Genomic DNA, 20,930 nt, shown 5'->3' on the forward strand with positions numbered 1-20,930 from the left:
TGGGGGGACACGCTCAGGATCCCAGGTAGTAAACCCCTGGCAGGGGCGCGGAAGCACATGGGCAAGGAGCATGGAAGGACAGTCTAGCGGGCGCCAGGCATCCTCACCAGGACCTCCGAATGGGGCGGGCAACACATACTCCCAATGGCTGAAGGTGACCCTGGAGCGGCAGCAGGGGCTAAAGAACAAGGGGCCCTGAAGGTCCTTTCCTCGGACTGTTGCAGCAAACACTGCCGAGTACCGATGGCTCAACCAGCAGAAATGTGTTGTTGTCTCACCGTTCTGGGGGCTGGAAGTCCAAAATCCAGGGTCAGGGGGCCACACTTCCTCTGCCAGCACCAGGGGCGGGTCTTTCCCTGCCTCTCGTGGCTTTGGTTGGTTCTCCGCTGTCCTTGGCAGCCGTTGGCTGGTGGACACATCGCTCCAGTCTCTGCTTCTGCTGTCACATGGCCGTGGTCATGTCGTCTTCCCTGTGTGTGTGTCCACCTCTGTGTCCAGATTTTCCCTAAGGACACCAGTCCTATTGCGTCAGGGCCCATCCCCACGACCTCCCCTTAGCTTTCTCTGCGAAGACTCTCCAAATGTCACAGTCACAGGTGCTAAAGATTAGGACTTCGGGGCACCCAGGTGGCTCAGTCAGTTAAGCGTCTGACTCTTGATTTCAGCTCAGATCATGATCTTAGGGTTGTGGGATTGAGCCCTGTGTCAGCGTCTGTGCTCGGCGGGGAGTCTGCTTGAAGATTCTCTCCCTCTGCCCCTCCCCCGTCTAAAATCAATAAATCTTAAAAAAAAAGAAAAAAAGATTAGGACTTCAACATGTCTTTTCAGGGGATACAACTCAACGCATAGCAGCCTCGGATGGCGGTCGAGGAAGTTCATTCACTGTCTGTTGTATCCTTGTAGACAGCTGCAAGCAAAGGACGGCAGCTCTTGTGCTCTGACTGGGGGCTGCAGGGGAAGGGGGCAGCCTAGGAGAGAAGGAGGAGCCCGAGGGGGGCAGGCAGGCGCTGCTGGCACCCTCGCTGCCTGGCCCCTCTGCCACCCAGGACCATCACACCCAAGGCTGGATGCCCCAACCCCGGAGCACAGGCTTGGTTCCTTGATTTAAGCAGCGCAGGGTACACAGGACAACTAGAAAGCTTGTCTAAAATGAAGAAATCTGAGTTTTCAGGGAGTCGGCCATTGGTTTCTAAGTGGTTGCTTCTCCCCTTGCTTTTTATTGTGAACATTTTCCCACTTGAGCAAAGCAGACAGAATGGTAGACCCCCGCGTGCCAGTCACCGCTCCACCCTATCTTGCGTGTGTCTGGCTTTGTAGGCAAGTCAGGGTGCAAAAGGCAGCTTTGTCATTTGGACACGGGGACTTTGGGCCTATTACATAATGTCCCTGAGCCTCGGTTTTCGTTGATAAAATTGAGATGACACCTGGCGACAACCCAAGAAGCAAAGGCCCATGGAGCACCCAGCACAGCGCAGTCAGCTGCTGACCGTGCCTTCTCGAAAGTGAGCTGGAAGCCTAGGCTCCGGCCCCGACCCACAGCTTCTCCCCCGCCGAGCCTCTGGCCCAAGGAGGCAGCCAGAGCCGCACAGCGGGGGCCACTGCTTCCAACACCTCACCTCCCAGGACACCGAGAGGGCGTCTTTTTATCAGCATTTCCTCCCCGTGGTTACCTACATTGTTATTTTTTTCACAGACAGGGGGAGGAGGGAGCGGAGGGGGAGAGAGAATCTCAAGCAGACTCTGTGCTCAGCGTGGAGCCCAATGTGGGGCTCAGTCCCAGGACCCTGAGATCATGACCTGAGCCCAAATCAGGAGCTGGACACCCAACGGGCTGAGCCACCCAGGCGCCCCCTTACACACATTTTTATGTTAACGGAAAGTCAATGGTACTTTTTAAGGAAGCCTCTGATAAACAGCTGAGGGAAGAGAGGAAGAGGTAACACGGGAATAAACATGGAAGTAAACAGGGGAGCTGGACCCAGCCTCAGGGCAGCGCTTCCCATACTGCAGCGAACAGACCTCGATTCTGTGCCACAGGGCTGGGCCTGGGACTCTGCATTGCTGACAAGCTCCCAGCTGAGGCTGCAGCGGCCAGCGCTGCGCACACTCGGAGTAGCAAGGACATGGGGGTGCAGTAGGACCCAAGGGCCAAAACTGTCCCTCTGCCTGTTTTTGTATGTCCTGTGAGTTAAGAATGAGTTTTACATTTTTGAATGGTCAAGAGTTGTAACCCATAAAAAAGCTATGAAATTCAAATTTCAATGTTCATCAAGTTTTATTGGGGCACAGACATGCCCACTCTTTATTTTTTATTTTTTATTTAAATTCAAGTAATTAACATATAGCATGTTATTAGTTTCAGAGGTAGAGTTTAGTGATTCATCAGTTGCATGTAACACCCAGTGCTCATTCCATCAAGTGCCCTCCTCAGTGCCCACCACCCAGTTACCCCACCCCTTACCCACCTCCCCTCCAGCAACCATAATATTTGTGTATGGCTGCTGTCACAGGGGCAGAGGACAGAGACTGCCTGGAGCCTAGATTACTTACTTGGCCTCTACAGAGAGGGTTTGCAGAGCCCACAGCGCAGCCGGCCAGACCTGATGTGGCCAGCAGGGGGCAGCAGAGAGCCGTCAGTGGCCAGGCCGTCCCTGGGACTGCAGGACGGGTATTGGGAAATGTGGTGTAGGGGGACTAAGCCGAAGTCCAAGATGGAGACGGCGAGCTGAGGGGGAAATGCCCAGGTAGTGGGTGCTAGGAGATGAGGTGGGGGTAAGTGTGAGTAAGCAGACAATGTCTGGGGCAGCAGGGCTGTAAGAAGAGCCTGCAGGGAGGGAAAGCGGGCAGGAGAGGTGGGCCCAGGGAGGGTGTGGAGGGAGGCCCAGGGACGCTGTGTGGGGCTTGGACTTTGGGCAATGGCAGTAGCGAGTCCCTGAAGGGCTTTAGGCAGTAGAATGATAGCATCGAGGGTGGTGGGGGGCGCTGTAAGTGGTGGCTGTGCCTTGGGGACACTGTGACCACAATTCAGGGACAAGATGCTGAGGGTCTGAGCAGGCAGGCAGCAGGAAGGAAGGGAGCCCGCAGCCGCGGTGAGCGACCGGGCCGACCCCCAGGAGGGCTCAGAACTCACTGTCCCTTGGGTTCTGCGTTTTCACCCAGGACACCCTGGATCAACAGTTGTCACTCATTTTTCTTTTTCTTCGCCTTGTTTTCTCTGCTTTCATGACAACCGACCGTGGTGCAGTTCGGGCGGTTCTCTCTCTCTTCTGGCCTCACTGTTTTCTTTGCAGTGACTCTTGCGCAGACGTGGGCTTCCGGCCATTCCAAGCTGATCCCGCTGGTGCAGCTCTCGGCCTTTGGGGCAGCCTTTCTGATCTGCCTTAGAGAAGCGTTTCTTAATGGGGGAGGGGGCTCACAGACTCCTTTGAGGATCTGGTGAACACCATCACGGACACCCCCCCACAAATGCACACAGACAGGGAGACTCAGAGTTGGACCGATGCGTTCAGGGCTCACACACTCCCTGACGCCAGCTCCCATTAAGAAGCCCTCCCCTGGGGGCAGCACAGCTGGAGGGGGGTGGTCAGCTGCCTCCCGGCTTTAGGGTTTGGGCCTTGATATCAGAGCCGCTTGCCTTGCCCCTCCCAAAGTCCTCCCTGCCCTGCTTCTTGTCTTATGGAGATGATGTGAATGTGTAAGTCTTTCTTTGGAATGGATTAAACCCTTTGCACACACAGGACAGGAGCCGGAGGGCACGGCAGGTGTGGTTCTGGGGTTGGGGGTTGGGCAGTGCGGTGCCCAGTGGGGCAGACTAACCCCTTCCTGTGCACGGGGCCAGGAAACACCGTGTTCACACAACTATGGACATGTAGCGTTCTATTTTTGGGGTCTTAATACATCATAAAACTCCCCTTGCCTTGAAACAAAAAGAGTACTATGTCAGAAGCAGTCTTATTTAGGAAATTATTAGCCTCTATAACTAGAAATAAGTAGATTACATTTTTTAACAGATTAATTTAATCTCCATAACAAGGAATGTTTAAAGGAATATAGTCATGCTATTATTAAATGTTTCCAAAGGACAAATGGAAGCTTGGAAGCTTGGACTGCTTTTCAAATTTTCCAGATTTAGAAAATCTAACCCTACGTCAATTCTTAATAAAAGCAGTCGTTCCCAGCAAGTACGTGCGTGTGTGTGTTTATGGGTGCATTTTTAACAACTTCTGTGGGATGTAGTTTATAGAACATTCACGTCATTTGTTTTTTTTAACATATATTTTTAACATATTATTTAATTATGTTTAGCAAATTGACAGAGTGGTGCGACCATCACCACAGTGACCTTTAGAGCACTTCTGTCACCCCAAGATGGCCTTTTACTTTTCAATGGCAACAAGTGATATTAGAAAAATAATTTTAATTGATTGCTTCCTGTGTTTGCATCACCAAGGTTGTCTTCTTACTAATGAGTGACCTTTACTGGTATCTCTTCCAGGCAAACACGGGACGGCTGGAGCTAAGCTCTTGCAATCTTATCAGCAGCTGAGGTGAGCGCTGGGCGAGGGCAGACCGTCCTGGCCGCTCCAGGCCTGGGGAACAAAGGGCGCTGAAAGAACTTCTAGATCTCTTGACTTTCAGACGTGGCTGCTCTGGAATGTGACTTTTTTTTTTTTTTTTTTTTTTAATGATAAAGTGCCTGGAAAAGATTGAAACAGAGATTTTTCCAGACTCTTAGGAAGAGCCTTCTGGGGAGCTAGCAGAGCATTTTCTCAGTAAAGGTTTTACTTCCTAAGTTCTCCTGAAATGTGGTAAGAAAATGAAATACTATTTTTGAGGGCATTTTAAATGAAATTCTAAACCAAGCATTTCGCTTTTATGAATGATTCCTATCTCCAACGTCATGCCCGCTGCCTGACATCTCACAGACGTCCGTGGAATAAAATTGGCAGCAGTGAGGAATGGTCTGAGAGGTGCTAACTTCTTCTTCTTCTTCTTTTTTAAGATTTTATTTATTTATTTATTTATTTATTTGAGAGAGAGTGAGAGAGCAGAAGCAGGGGAGAGGGAGAAGCAGCCTCCCTCCCGGGCAAGGAGCCCGATGCAGGCTCGATCCCAGGAGTCTGGGGTCATGACCTGAGCCAAAGGCAGCCGCTTAACTGACTGAGCCACCCAGGCACCCCAAGATGCTAACTTCTTGCTACAAAATCCTACACACCTAACACTCTTGAAGCCGGCAACAATTCACTCACCCGACTGCACCAAATATATTAAAGTATTACTGAAAGCTCCCCACCCAGCTATTTGGGGGGGGTTCATTAGGAGATTTTCCAGTCTTAAGACTTCATTTTTTTTTCTTTTTAAGATTTTATTTACTTAGAGTGAGTGAGCAGGCATGAGCATGGGGGAGAGGGAGAGGGAGAAGCAGACTCCCCGCTGAGCAGGGAGCCCGACACGGGGGCTCAATCCAGGACCCTGGGATCATGACCTGAGCCCAACAGACTGAGCCCCCCAGGAGCCCCTCCCCCATCGACTTCGGATTCTTCTCATGCTTGATTTTGGCCCCCACCGTGTTTTGGCCCTTCCGTGGGTGGGTTTCGGCTGAGAGAATGCGGACATCCCCAGGGGACATGCGTTTGGTCTGGGCTCCGGGCTCCGGAGCAGCGGGGCTACTACAGACGACACACAGGGAGCGCAGGGCCGGGGCGCAGGGCCGGGGGTGCAGGGCAGGGCAGCGGGGGGCTCATCTGCCGTGTCCGATGCCGGGAAATAACGCCCTGCCTAGATGAGCAGATCACACAGGGCTGCCCGGTCCTCCTCTAAAATGTGAGGAAGTAAAGGGGGAAAAAAAGTTCGGAGAACTTGAACGATGGGATGATGGCGAGTCCTGTGTATTCGTAAGACAAACAGTTGGCTCGTTCATAACCCGTTTCTTATTCCTGTATTTTTTCTTGGCAGCAAAATTTCGGTGGTTCCTCCTACCCCACCTCCTCTGAGCGAAAGCCAGTGCAGTCACAGCTCTCACAGGGTAAGGTGTTGCTCTGTGGGCCTCCCTGGGGAAGGGGAAGCGGGAGACGAGTAGAGGTAGAAGGGAGTCAGAGCAAAGGGACCCACCTGTGGCTGCAGCAGGCCATGGAGGGGGGCAGAGAAGGGAGGCCCGAAGTGCGGGGTGCCCCGTGTCTGTGCTCCCGCCATGCTTTGGGGGCCATGGGATCATGTGCATTAACAATGACTCACCTGTCTGCCCCCCACTTCATCTGTACCCCATCCCCACCTGCACCCCACATCCTCACCTGTGCTCCACATCCCTGCCTGTGCCCCACGTCCTCACCTGCACTCTGTCCCCACCTGCACCTGTATGCTCACCTGTACCCCACATCCTCGCTTACACCCCACATCCCTACCACTTTACTCTGGTCATTTTGTTGGCTGTCTTCCCTCTCTGGGCGCTGTGCTCTTGAATGTGGGGGTCTGAACAGGCTGCAGTGTGTCGGGGGTCTCTGGGGATATAAAGAGAAATAAATACAGGTTGATTCACAGGTGTGTGATTCATAGGTGTGGGGGTGCCTGGGGTATGTGTGTGTATATGTGTGTGTGTGTGTGTGTGTGTGTATCCTTTGAGTATTTATAGATGCAAACATGAAATAGACCAGGACCATTTCTGCCACAGAAATTAGTGGTGTCATCTTAGGGGAGTTACCTGGGTCCCCACTTGGGAGGTGGATATAATTATACTCCTCTGGCTGCCTCCCATGGCTGGTGTGAGAAATTAATGAAATTATGTCTGTGCTAGTACTTGGAAACTGTAACATGCCATGAAAACACATGGTGGAATGTGTTTGGAATGACCTTCAAAATTCTGCTCCACATTCTCCTTGAGATTCTAAATCCTCTGAAGTTGTCCCAGCGCGGATGTGCTCAGGACATATTTCCTGGATGGATGGATGGAGGGAGGGAGGGAGGGAGGGAGGGAGAGGTAGAAGGAGGGAGGGATGGAGGGGTAGAGGGAGAGAAGAGTGGGCAGAGAGGGGGAGGGTGAGATGAATGAGGGATGAATAGATGGATGGAGGGATGGAGGGGTGGATAAATGGAGGAATGGATGGATGGAAGGATGGAGGGAGGGAGGGATGGATGGACAGATGAAAGGAGGCATGGAGGGGTGGGGGGAGGGATGGAAGGATGGGACTTGAAGTGGAAAGTGACCTCCTTTCTGTATTTTGCTTCCTTTTTCTTCTCTCTCCTGCTTAGAGGGTGGAACGAACTCTGGCTCCAGGCTCGTGCTCTGAGCCTGGTACCGCTGTTGGCCACTGTGTCATGAGCCTTCTGCTGGTGACACCCTCCCGGCATGGAGTTGGGGCGGGGCCGTACAGGAACTGGTTAGGGAGGCAGGAGTCTACCTGAGCTAGTCTGAGCCAGCGAAGTGTCGGTCATTATTCCCAAGAGGGAGTTGTTACCATGTCAGCACCCCTGCTGATGCCCCTTCCTGAAATGCGGGTGTCGAACCTCAGAGGAAGGAAGCTGAGTAAGAGGTCCCTCCCACCTGAGAGGATAGTGCCCTTCCCCCTCCAGACGTGCACGCACACACACACCTGCACACACCCGGAGCACGCGCGCTCGGCTCACACCTGCCGTGTTTGGGGATTGGCAGCATGGAGGCTTCTGGGGCAGACACAAGTCTTCAAACGTAACTCTCATTCTTTCTCCTCTGTCTCTGTTTTAGTTACAGGAACTTGGTCAGTTTAAAGGATTTAATAAATCCGTGGAAAATTTGTTTCTGTCTGTTACCACCCACATGAAAAGTAAGTGGATGCCTCTCCGTGTGTTCTCCCCACCACCAGCCAGGCCAGCCAAGCCCACCGGCCAAGGGGATCTGTGTCTCCAGCTCCTGGGGAGAGCCACAGCCCCGGCCCTTCATCCCTCCACCCACAGAGCAGGCCTCTGGTTTCCTGGGGGAAGAGACACCCTTTAGCTCACTGGACGGGCTCAGTTTACCCCACTGCTGCCCAGACCTGCCAGAGCTCAGCGCATGGTGGGAAGGAACCGGCGCGGACCTGGCAGCCAGTACGGGCAGCCGTCGCAGCCTCTCCCAAGGCCCCACAAAGACAGTGGGGTGGGACGGCTGCTGTCATTGAGATCTGGGAGCTTTCAGACCAGGCAGGGCCCAGCGTCTGTCATTTGCATGGAACTGCTTGTCCGTTCTTCCTTCCGTCTTGGTCAATTTATCTTCTTCAATGGGCAGTGATCGTGTGATTTGCAGACCTAAGGAACCCGGAACTACCACTGCTTAGAATCTTGCCTCTTTCAATGTTCTTTCTGCTCAGATATTCTTGCCCGTTAATCTTAAACTGCAAACCCCAGAGAATAGCCCTCGAGCAGGCCTGCGACGGTGCCCAGAGCAGGTCCCAGGTGGGGTCAGGGGTCTCAGCACCCACTCCCTTTCACGGTGCTTCTGTTTGGCTTCTACCCAAGCCGGTGCACGTGGATGGGCTCAGTGTTCTCCCTCGGCCTCGAGACAGTCTTATTCCTTGATTTTAATTCGCCCTCTGTATTCCCCGCGAGCCCTTCTGAGCTGCACTGTGACAACTGAAATCAAAGCACCACTTTTCAGACAAGCAGAACGGTGACCATTTCCTGAGAGAGTCTGTCCCCCTCTGCTTCAGAAGGACGAAGCAGCCGAATTTCATGCCACCTGCTTGCTAATGGTGCTCGGAGGTTCCAGGTCACCCCATTAGTCTGCCGGCCTTTTGGACGACAGCCGCCCTCCGTGTGCACCAGGCTTGGACACGGGTTTCCAGCCCTAACAGCTGCCTGAACTCTGAGCAGCTGGCTCGGTTCCTGTGGCCGCTCTTCTTGTCGAAACTTCTCAGCGTCTTTCTAGAAGCACAGCCTCTACCTAAATCCACGCGGCTTATGTGAATCCCCTCCCACCGCTGTATTCTGGAATCCTGCCTCAGCGTTAATTCTGACCTGGTAATCCCTCAGCCAGACAGCCAGGGAGGCAGGACACACGTTTCATCTTGTCCCAGGTCACACTCGCCCTCCAACACATGCTGGGACCCACACATGGGTACGCTCAGGTAGCTTACGTGCCCACAGTCTCACATGTTTGAGACTTGCCAGTTTAATGCCTCGATTGTTATGATGATGCCGTCAGTTTCAATCAGCAGACCCAGGTGGACAGCCGGGGCGATCCCTGGGGGAGCGGGATTCAAAAGAGCAGAGCAGCACCTCGTCTCTGCCACAGGACACTGATTGGACCCCTTCACCTGCGCCCCCTCCCTGCATCTTCAGGCTCTAGTGCTTCACGGATGCTGAAACCTCAGCCCAGAGGCAAGGGTGAAAAATCCAACTTTCTGGGCCCCTGGGAGGGATGGTCTGCCAGCACCTCTCCCAGGTGCTCCGGCAGCTTCGGGAAAGGACACAGACTACACACCCTTTGTCCCGTCCCTGCCTCAGGGTGCGCAGCAGCGTGGGGCTGACTCATGTTTCTTCAGGTCCGGAGCTGCCAGGCTCATGGCCCTCTTGATCCTTTGTGTGGCCTGGTTCCTGCAGAAGTGGTGCAGGGGACAGCCGCCTTCTGGTGTCCCCTGGGGTCTGGGGGGGACGGCTGGAGGGGACCTTGGCCTGAAGACTGTGGGGAGCCGCCCCAGGGCTACAACCTCTGGCAGCTGATGTTGCCCAAGGAAGCCAATCCAGTTGGAAGAAATGACCAATTCCAGCCCTTTCTATTACGGCCGCATTTCTAGGAGATTCCAGCAGTCTGGCCCCCCTTCCAAGGGGAGGAGGAAGTAAGAACGTTGATTTTCTTCGCTTCAGGGCCCTTCTGTGCTGTTTGCTGTCACTTTCCCTTTTCACCCGGTAATGGCCATTCCAAACCCCATCGTGAGATGCCGAATTGCTTGGGAGGCACCCNNNGTGAGCATAAAGGGACCAGATGAAGGCACAGGCTTTGGAGCGAGTGCCACACAGATGGCAGGGGGAGGACACCGTCCCCCAAGGGGGCTTCACCTCCTGGGGCTCCCCCACCCTTCATAGCAGGGCTGGGGTTTGGCTATAGGAGGAGTTCAAGTTCACGGTCAGCTTTGAGGGCCTGGTGTGTGCTGGGACCCTGCTAGCTTCCAGGCACAGAAAGATGTGCCACGGTTTCCGGAGGGTAGACCTGGGGGCAGTGTGGACAGCAGTGCTCTTAGACAGGAGAGGTCCCACACATCCTGGTGGGGTCCTGGGGGGCAAGTGAGGTTCTCCTCTAGAGAAGAGAGACGCTCTGCTGACGTTCGCCCTGGCAGCCTGTGCGGGGGATGCCTAAGAAGCAGCGTCTCAGGAGCCGATCCGCAGACGGGCTGCTCCCGAGCCAGGCTGTCCTGTGTGCTGACTGCAGGTGGCTGTGGAAATGCGGCCTTTCAAACGAAAAGGGTGAAATACACACCAGATTCTGGAAACTTCGTGTTAAAAAAAAGAAGTTAAAAATTTCATTAATTGTACAGCACAGGGAAAACAGTAATATTGAAACAGTCTTACATGGGGAAGGATGGTACCTAGACTTAGTGGGGTGATCATTTCATAATGTGACCCGGAAACTAGGAAGTGTTGTGTGTCCATTGCGCAATTAAAAATTTCATTAATTTTCATATTGATTATATGTTTTAACAATATTTTGGATATATTGTGTTACATGAAACAGTGTTAAAATCAATTTTACCTGTTTCTTTTTTAAATGTGCCTACTAGAAAACTTGAAAGGGCATACATGAGCCATATTATTATCTGTTGGAAAGCGCTGGTCTAAAGATAGTTTCGAGGTCGTCTTTGAGAGAGACAAGGACCCCATGGAAAAGGGAAGACGTTTTTGGAAGACAAGAGCGTCACTGAGTGTTCTGCTCCCTTCTGTGCGTGGGTTCCTTCCTCCTCACTTTATTCACCTGTATTCTCGACCACTATTACTCTGCAAAAAAAAGTTGTATATCCAGGGTTTGCCTATTAAAATAACTGTAGGGGTATCCTGAAGTTACTTCCACCTGTCTTCAAAGGGTCCCGAGAGATGGTATTTAGTTATAAGTCTTTGGAAGCCACCCCTAAAAAGTTGGCTGTGTGGCTAGGCTGCCCTTTTTGTGCTTAGACAACCGGGTGCTCACGGTGTGTGGTCCAGGGTGCAGAGTAACTTGGCCAGAAGACCTCCCTGTCACTCCCGCCCTCTCACTCCCGTCCTGACAGCGGCTCTGCCCACAGAAGCATGGGGCCACAGAGTCACCTTTTGGGAATCCAGCTCCCCTGTCCTGTGCGTGGTGCGGTGTGGCCCGCGTCAGCATGTGGTGTCTGGAGACGCTCGCCCTGGCCCCAGAGCTGGGGGCTGGATGTGCCATCCTCCCCATGCTGCAAGCCTAGCCTCGGGAGACCTTGGGGGCTTCTCGGGGTGTGGTTGCAGGGAATCCCAGAGGAGGGCCCCACGAGACTGTCAAAGCTGTGTGCTCCCACCTGTCATCCGTTGTATTTGTTTTCTAGAGCTTTCCAAGTCCCAGAATGACATGACCTCTGACAAGCAACTCCTAGCCACGGGTCCCAGGCAGTGTGCTAGCCGGACGGAGAGGAGGAGCCAGTCTGACACTGCCATCAACGTCACCACCAGGGTATTCCCCCCAGGCCACCGGCCGTCATGAGAGCTACTTCTAGCCCATTTCCTCTATAGATTTAGTTTTCCTCTTATTTGATAGCACCACATTAAGCAGTCTGAAAAAACCCGCATAATTATAAACGCCTCTCTATTGGGAAAGCCAGGCCAACTGACGGTCAAATTTCAGGGTGGATTTGAAAACAGTTGAGAGCAGGGAAAAGAAAACTTCAGCCTAATCCCGAGCCCCTGGGGCTTCTGGGTGGCCACTGGAGCTCCCTGCTGGCTTCAAGGCCACCCCAAAGGCAAGGGCCCACCTGCAGGGCCGAGATGGGCCAGGTGATTCCTGCGGTCAAAGACCCTCATGGAGGGTCAAGAGGTGGTCCTACTTCCAACAACCTCCAGTTAAAATCCGTCCTGGTCTCTGATGGAAACCACTACAAACATAGATGCTGCGTGACCACGGGCAATCACGAGGGGGCGCTCCAGCTATCTCAACCACGAGCGAGCGCACCTAATAAAGGCTTTTAAGGAAATAATTTCTCTGGCTTTCCACCAGGATCAACCAAGTCTGAAGCAGGAGAGAAAGTGATTTTAGAATCAGGACACTGGGTTCTGGTCTAGCCGAGGTGACCTGGCTAGGGCAGGTGCCACCACCTGGCTGTCGACAGGGTCAGTAGGACCACTCTGGTTGGCCAGACAGAACAGGTGCCCCTTCACTGCAGCTGGGAGCGCCCCTCAGGATGTCCCCAGGTTAGCCCCACCCTCCTGCTGGAACTTCCCCACACAATCTGGAGGTTTCAGATTCTGCCTCCATCTGTGACCCTTTACCTTGGGCCTGTCCCATGAACTGGAGCCTTGATCCGCTCTTGGCGAAATGATGATAATACTCGTTCTGCCCAAGGCGCAGGCTGCTGGTAAAGATCGCCCGAGATAATACAGTATCTAAATTGCTACCTAAGCCATCTAAATATACTATCTCAATTGCCAGTCTTTCTTACTCTGTGCCAGACTCCACTCAAGACTTTCCCTGGATCATTTCATTTTATCCTCACGCCACCCCCGTGAACCATGCATTGCATTTGGCCCTGTTTTGCATTTAGGGAAACTGAGGCTTAGCGTGATTATGTCACATGGCCGGGGTTACATAACCAGAAAGTGGTGGGCGGTCTTGGTTTGGAGGCTGAACTCTGGAGCAGCTGTTCTCGAGTTTAATGTGTGTGTGAGTCACTTGGGAATGTTGTTAAAATGCAGAGCTCTGGGGCCGGTGTGAGATGCAGAGTCTCCGATGAGTTTGAGGAGTGGTTGGGAGAGCAGGTGATGCTGCGGCCGCCCCGGGACCTCCCTAGATTTAGGAGAAGGCATCTAGAGCATGTGAGATGTATCCGGAAGGCCTTTGGAACTCCCAGATGCAAACAAGTGTTCGTCCCCGTGGGGTCTGCACAAATGCCATCCCAGCCACCGTCCCTGAGTCAACAGATGGAGGAGACGTTAGCAGGCTTTCAGGAGATACTGTGTTCGGCGTGCACGGCCGTGTTGTTACATACCAGTCACATTTAATTCTTGCAAAAGTACTGAGATCGGTATTGTTACTGCCATGGTAAAGATCTAGAGCCCAAGCTCTAGCCAGAGGGTGACCGTCATATTTCATAAATATATATATACACGTATATGTATACACACACACCCTCACTAAGGTTACCAGGCACTGTTGTTGGCCTGCTGGGTAATTGCAAGGCTGTCTGATGGGACCAGGCAGCTTGAGGGTAGAAGCGAGGAAGACCAGGGACGGCCATGGCCAGAGAGCCCCATCCTGCAGACACTTCGCCACGCGTGTCCAGTTCGCTGCCGTGCTCTTGGCAGGACGTGCTTTCTACTTTTGCAGGCATCCTCTCTCCCTACCTTACTTGAGGATATGGCTGTTTTAAGGAGCAATTTAGCCACATGTTTATAAAGTCCTCAGCAATCATGGCCTGCTCTATAAATGCTAAATAATTACGGGGTTGAAATATAAAGAGTACATCTTTAAATAGGACGTTTGTCAGACTGCAATTACGCATGCCCTAGCTGGCGAGCTCATAAAAATCACACATTTCCACTGCAGCACTCGGGGGCATTTTGCCAACATCAAGCACACGACGTGGTGCCCTTTGGGAGGAGGGGACATCAGTGCCCACTTTGCAGGTGGCTACGCTGAGGCACAGAGAGAGTAGCCAGCTTTCTTAAGACCGTGTGGTGACTCTGGGCTGGTAACCAAGAAAGCTCAGGACCGCTTCTCTGACCATTAGGTGTGAGCGGCGCGTTCTGAAAATGTCCTGTAAAGACCCTCCCGTCCACATCTGGGCCGGGGCTCTTTTGCGAGGTGACTTCTCTTACCTGTCCTTGGAGAGCGCCCGTGCATCTTCCGGATGTGCGGCGGATCTGTACGGGCCGTGAGACACACACCTGTTAACCAGGAAGGAAACACAAGAAGCAGGAGGGAGGGGCTGCCTCTGAGGAGAGGGAACAAGGACGCAGGCGGGGAAGAAACCTTCCTTTCATTCTATGCCCCTTTATGTGAAGTTTTCCCACGTAGGTCTGAAATCTGAGGAAACCACCGGCCCGGGCGTGGCGCTCCCGCACACCTTCTCTCTCCCCACCTGCCGCCCACACTCAAGGGCTGAGCAGCCAGAGGAGAAGGGAGGCAGCAGCGTGGGGTTCAAGTGTGAAAACACTTGGTCCTCAGACTTGAGGGCGGTGGACCCCCCGGTTGGTCCCAGGAGACGCAGCCTCCCTCTCAGCTGGGATTCGACAGTGCCCAGAGCGTGTCCTGCTGGCCGAGCGCGGCCCCGGGGTTTTTCTGACACTGCACCTGCCGTCTCAGCGTGGCCGCGGCTGCTCTCCCTTCTCTTACCTAAGATCAGCAAAAAAGAATCCCAAACGCACAGATTGTGTGGTTCCAGGGCATCCATAATTTGATCAAATGAAGCCTAATGTTTATTGATCTTTCAGCAGCGAATATTCAACTTATTAACTCTGTGCAGAGTAGACCCCATTCGGGGCCATCGTTTTTCTCTGCAATCTGGCCGAACTAGATGGTTATTGAAATACATTAAAAATCACAGGGAAAGAAAAAAAAGCCTGTCTCCACAAGGTCGATAAGCTGCTCTTTGAATCCTGATGCCCTTTAATGGCACGGACGTGACAAAGTCATCCAGGTCCTTTAGAATTTACTGGGGAAGGGTTGAACGCGACATTTCAGGTTGATCCCTTAGTCAAAATAGGCATGTTCCTCAGAATAGTGTTGGCTTTTCTAATAATTTCAAAATACATGTATTTGCACTTAGGCTTCATTAAAGGTTTTCCAGAATCCTAACATATTTAGAAGCACAGGCATCACTGGCTATGAATTCGCCATGCCGTGTGATCACTGTTATAAAGATAGTTCTCTTTGTTCCTTTTCAGAACTTTCTGTCATCAGGTTTTTTTTTTATTTAGAAGCTATGTTGCCTTAAAGAAAATGGAATTAAGTGATCATGTATGAACACCTAAGGTTCACAAAGCTTTGTTAGTATTGAGCTCATTTTATTCTTTCTGTCCTGGTCTGATGGCTGCCTTGCTTGCTGTTTCATTCCACATTCTCCAAGTCCGTCCCCTGATGTGCTCAGAGGGTGGAGGCCTTGCGGTGGGAGAGCCCTCCTACTTCCTCTCACTTCCTCCCACTGGGACTACTTCCTCCCACTTGGCATTTCTCTGGATCGTTAGTCATCCTCTCCTCCTGACTCAGAAATGGATGTTCCTTCCCAGGCGCTGGGTCCATCCTCCTCGCTCCCCCTGGGACCTTGCTCCATCAGCTCGACGCTTTTCCCATCTCTGTTTCTCCTCAACCTGCAAGTATGCCCCGATCTTCCCCACCTTAAAAAATGAAAGCAGCATCTTTTGCAGGATTCCCTTCAAGCTGTTCTTCCATTTCTTCGTCACGGCCCAAATCCATGAAAACGTCCTCTGCTCTTGCTGTCCCTGCACTTGCCCTGCTTTGCCCTCCCTCCTGTTCACTCCTAGCTTCCGTGCAGTCCATTCCCCATGCCAGTGTGACACTGTTCCCTAGGGCACCTCCCAGGCACCCCTGATTGAAGAGAGAGGTGACCAATTTGAACATCATCCTTGTCAGTGACTTTGTTGCCTTTGACAGTTGACCGGAATTCCATTCTTTAATTACAAAAATGATTTTATTGCTTTTATACATAATAAAACCCATGCCTATGCACTAATGAGAGTTTAGAAAACACAAGGAGAAGGAGGGGAAGAAAAAGCAAGCACAGCGTTGACCCAGGACAGTCACTTGGAGTACAGGTGAACGCTCACTTTATGAAAATGGCATCGTGGGGCACCTGGGTGGCTCAGTCGGTGAAGCATCCGACTCTTGGTTTTGGCTCAGGTGATGATCTCAGGGTCGTGAGGCTCTGCACTCAGCAGGGAGTCTGCTTGGGACTCTCTCTCTCCCTCTGTCCCTCCTCCTGCTCACACTCTCTCTCAAATAAATAAATAAATCTTTTTTAAAAATGACATCATGCCACACATCCGCTTTGGTAATTCGCTTTCTTAAGAATCTCTAGCGTTATATTTTAATTCCTTCCACGTCAAACATATATATCGTCATTTTTTACAGCTACTTTTTAGGGGTTATAATTCTTGCTGCCAAACTGCCCTCCTCTGGGGTTGACTCCGTTTACCTGACCATTAGAAGTGGATTGGCCTGCTTTTCAGCACCCCTGCTGGCACTAAGTATTACACCTTCTCTTTTAATATATGCTAATTTTGATAGGCAATTTTTAAAAATCTGCATTTCTTTCATTTTAGTTGAGTCTTTTCTCATACTCTTTTCTCCTCTTTGAACATCCTTCATCCCTGAAATCCCCGCTTTGGACCTGCAACTTTTCTGGCCCGCTCCCTCCTCCCCTGGACCCACTCTTTGGTGTCCCCAAGCCACCTGTTCTCTGGACAGCTTGACATGTCAAGAATCCATCTGGCCTCTTGGGTCTCTGCTGTTGCATGGGTCGCTAGCAGGTGTAGGGATGTACTCCATACTTAACCTTCATGATGGGCCTCCACTCGCGATGCCTCACCTTTGAGTCTCTCTCCAGCCAGGCTTCAACCTCCCACTCAGGTCATACTTCCCCTGAAGATCACCCCCTTCTTCATCAGCTCACCCTCTCTTACCCATTGACCTGGCTTGTGCCTCCATTTCAATGGTGTATCTATTTCCAACCAGCTAGGCGAGCCCCTGGAGGGCGGACAATACATCTTCTCCTTCCCCTTCTCCTCCGACCCCCCCTTTCCGCCCCAGGACTTAGAGTGGTGGGTCAAAGATAGTGTTGCTGAGCAAACGTCTGATGGAACTGAGCTGGCTCTCTGGGGATTGAGAGCATAAACCGTACGAGTAATCTGGAGCTAATCACTTCTTTCACTTGTTTGCCAATATTCTCAGTCTTTCATTCCTGAAAATTACAACTATGCTGCAAATGTTATATTTCCAAGTTCCACGTCCAACCCGGCATCAAAACCCAAAGTCAAGATTCACAAACTCCGGGTGCTCAGCCAGGGAGAGGTTTCCTGCCTTGTGCAGTGTGTTTGTTGCCCTGTGCGACCACCGTCCAAGGGAAGTTTCTAACCACTGCGCCAGGTGGCTCCTGAGCCCTTGAAATGTGTCTAGTGCAATAGACGAGTTATTCATTGATTTTATTTGCTGGCAGTGAATGGGAATTTGAATTTAAATAGCCACATGTAACTAGTGACTACCGCATTGGAAAGCACAGCTGTGCACATCATAGAAGAGGTACTGACTATTAAATTATTTTTGATAAAATTAAGAGACATAGGGACGCCTGGGTAGCGCAGTCGTTAAGCGTCTGCCTTTGGCTCAGGGCGTGATCCTGGCGTTCCAAGATCGAGTCCCACATCGGGCTCCTCCGCTGGGAGCCTGCTTCTTCCTCTCCCACTCCCCTGCTGTGTTCCCTCTCTCGCTGGCTGTCCTCTCTGTCACATAAGTAAATAAAATCTTTAAAAAAAATTAAGAGACATATTTTAATTTTTCCCTTTTCTATAAGCCCATTAGAGCTCAAGCTGATAGGCCAAATAGTATATTTCGTGTGATTTAATGCAGGGATCATTATTAAGGTTCAAATGTGGACTTCACTTCTTTAAGACTTATTAATGCGTAAGGGATCCACCCAGCGCTGCCTGTGAATATCCCAGCGCTTGCCCGTGCCTGCCGGGGCCCCGCGGGTGTGTGTGTGGATGCATTTATCCAAACAGAAGTGTGCTCTTACTCAGCACCCAGAAGTTTGCAAATGAGTGCCAGCAGGTCATAGATGCAGGCTTGCTGGCTGTGGTTACCACAGTTGAACAACTGGGACGTCACACCGGGACGCAGACCCCATTAATTCTGTGTTTCCTTTTCCAGAAGGCAAGCGCGCCGGATATTCTGAGACCTCTCAATCAAGAGAGTCCCAAACGCCTTACTAACCCTGTCTTGAAGCAAGAGGATCTCTCATCCGGGCCAACGCCCAGCGCTTTATTCTCAGGAGGCTTGAGACACGTGAGTCTCATCTAATTCCCTGGACACGTGACGAGTGGCTTCAGCACGGTGTTGGGTTGGGTTGGGAAGCAAGGGTAGGAGGGAAGTGTTGTCTTGTGGGATGAACTGGAACAGGACAACAGAACTGGGAGGTCATGTTTTACCTGCACGGGGAGCTGGGGATTCCTGGCTATACTCTGATGGGTTTTTCTTTTATACACAGAGATAGTCATTAATAACAAATACTGGTATCTTTGGATGAGAAGTTTTTACCTTAAATGACATCTAATTTATCAGATATTTCTCTTACAATTATTTCTGGGTCGTGTCTACCCATACGTCATGAAGACATCCTCCCGTTTTCTTCTAGAAGCTTTATGAAAGTTTCGTTTTTCTGCGTGGGTCTGTGCTCCCGCTCCTTGATGTGGTGAATGGTGTAGGTTGGAGCTCCTTTTCCCACGGGGATACTCAGTTATTCCGGCACCATTTGCTTAAAAAAAGACTCTCATTTCCCCCATTGACTTTGGTATCCTTGTTGAAAACTGTGGAAGCGTGGGTCTTTTTCTGGGTTCTGCTCTGCTGACCTTTCCGTGCGTGTTGTGGCGAGACCCCCCCTCCTGATGACTGTAGGAAGCCGTGCAGTCAGGTAGCGTGGGTTCTCCAGCTGTGCTTGTTAAACAATCTTAGACAAGCACAACGACCCCAAACCTCAGAGCTGTCATCAAGAAAACGAGTGTCAAGCTTGTTCTTTTTAGTTCACTGGGTTGTTCTGCGAATCAGAATGCCCTCATTCCGTGGTGTTAGAGCGGTTAAGAACTCAGCTTCTAGAAACCCCCTTCTTGGTTCACATTCCAGCTCCTCTAGTGTGACCCAGAGCAAGCCCTTCCACCTCTCTGTGCATTGGGGTGGGTGTGTGTTTATGGAAAATGGCACTCACTTTAGAAAATGATAACCCCCCCCCACTACATGAATATCTGGTGGAACATTAAAAAGTCGAGGCAGAAGCGGGCCAGACTGTGCGCTGAAGGACGGCTAACATCCTTGCCTCAGTCCACGGAACGCTGGCGGCCCCCCAGCCCGCCGGTCACTGAGCGCCCCCGCCCCTCTCAGCGCCACTGCTCTGCACCCACACTCCTCACAATGTGGGACCCCGCAGCACTGGCTTCGCCTGGGACTTCTCAGCAGTCAGGATCCCTGGCCCCGCCCCAGACCTACTGGGTCAGCCTCTGCGATCTAACAAGAGCCACCTGGTCCGGGAAGCCCACCCCCTGCCCTGCCCGGCCCGCCGTCATCCTTCCCTTCTCTCTGTTACTCATGGTCTCCTCGCCTTCCACGGCTGTGTCGTTGGGTTCCCTGTTGTGTAGCGCCTACTGTAATTGCGGTGCCCCAGCTGCACCTGGCACGGAGGGAGCACTGAGTAAGAGCTTGCGGGACTACCGCGTGCCTCCTTACCGGACCTACTGTTGACTGAAAGCCCACTGTGTGCAAACCACTGAGCCAGGTGCTTCTCATCAATCATTTGCACAATGATCTTGCCAGCTGGATACTATTACCCCATTTCACAAATGGGGAAAGCTGGTTCGCAGAGGTCGAAGCGGACAGAAACCGCAGAGCTCTGACTCAACACCCGGGAGCCGTGTGAGTCAAAGCCAGGGCTCTCGGTGCTGCCCCCGCATTTGGTGAGCTCTCTAAGGGAGTGGGTTCCCTGGCCGCACCCCCCGGTTCAGCTGCACTTGCCTGGAGCCGACCCACACCTAGAAAACCTTTCTGACTGGTGGGAAATGATGCTGCGGTGACGAGAAGCGGGTGAGTGTGTTCCTCTCACCCAGGCTCTGTTTCTTAGGGCAAGTCCTTCTCAACCTACCCCTGCAACCCGGTTCCCTTCTCCCTGGCTTCTGTCTGGGGTGCCCTGATTTGCGCCCTTCAAGTTATCCTCGTGAGGTTGAGTTATTCCGTGATGAATCCTCACCTGTTCCCTCGAGACTGGAGCAGTGTTTGGGGAAACGGAGCTCCCACAAAGCAAATACTGATGATTGCTTCGAGCCCCAAGACGTTGCCTGCTCTTCCGACAGACACTGCTGTTCTCTAAGAAGAGGGAGAGCGGGTAAAGCTGACTCCATCTCTACTTATTACACAAGGAGAGAAACAGGGGCAGTAAGTAGGGAAACACTCAGCCTCCCAGGTATTAAATCAGTGCAAAATGAAAGCAAGTGCTATTTTGGGGGTCATCTTAGCACATTTTAGAAGTGATTCGGGCCAGTGTTGGCAAGGGTGCAGGCATTCTTATAAACTGGTGCATTTCTTCAGAGGAATACTTTGTAGCTGTGAAAAATGTTGAAGAATATTAATAGAGAAAATACACCTCAGTAAATGAAAAGGTTACAAAATAGTATTATAGTAGCACATATTTATGAAAACAAAATGGTTCTACGATAGACCTTGCAAAACAAGTGAAAGGATTATACCAAAATTTGACCCCGGAATAATGGGGATATGCTTTTCTCTTAAAATTTTTCTGGGGGCTCACCTGTATTTTCTGTATTTTTTTCATAAACATGTAATGTTTTGGGAGGAAACAATTTGCTTTACAAAAGAAAAAAATAAGGAAAATCCAATCAGAAGTAGAACTTGGTAGTGTGAAGAAATACATTAATTTTTTAGACTTCCTATGGGAGAAAAATTCCTACCAGAGTTCCTGTCTGGTTTTTAATTTTGTTTATACTTCTGTTTTTAAAAAATTCTAAAAAGGAATGCATTTATATCAGTGTTTTCA

The 20,930-nt window shown here is 51.4% G+C and overlaps 1 protein-coding gene across 2 annotated transcripts in view; it reads left to right on the forward strand.

Moving 5' to 3' along the window:
* Positions 1–20,930, forward strand: part of SYTL3 (synaptotagmin like 3) — an 81,934-nt gene that overhangs the window by 42,104 nt on the left and 18,900 nt on the right. Inside the window, exons 6-10 of one of the 2 annotated variants that reach the window (XM_008688514.2) lie at positions 4,496–4,547; positions 5,956–6,025; positions 7,718–7,796; positions 11,496–11,620; positions 18,044–18,178. In XM_008688514.2, coding sequence (XP_008686736.2) covers positions 4,496–4,547; positions 5,956–6,025; positions 7,718–7,796; positions 11,496–11,620; positions 18,044–18,178 — 461 coding nt within the window. The remainder of the gene's footprint in view (positions 1–4,495; positions 4,548–5,955; positions 6,026–7,717; positions 7,797–11,495; positions 11,621–18,043; positions 18,179–20,930) is intronic. The other variant, XM_008688516.2, reaches the window with a different exon arrangement.

This window comes from Ursus maritimus, unplaced genomic scaffold (assembly GCF_017311325.1).
Source record: "Ursus maritimus isolate PB19 unplaced genomic scaffold, ASM1731132v1 scaffold_13, whole genome shotgun sequence".
In the NCBI taxonomy this organism is placed as follows: domain Eukaryota; kingdom Metazoa; phylum Chordata; class Mammalia; order Carnivora; family Ursidae; genus Ursus; species Ursus maritimus.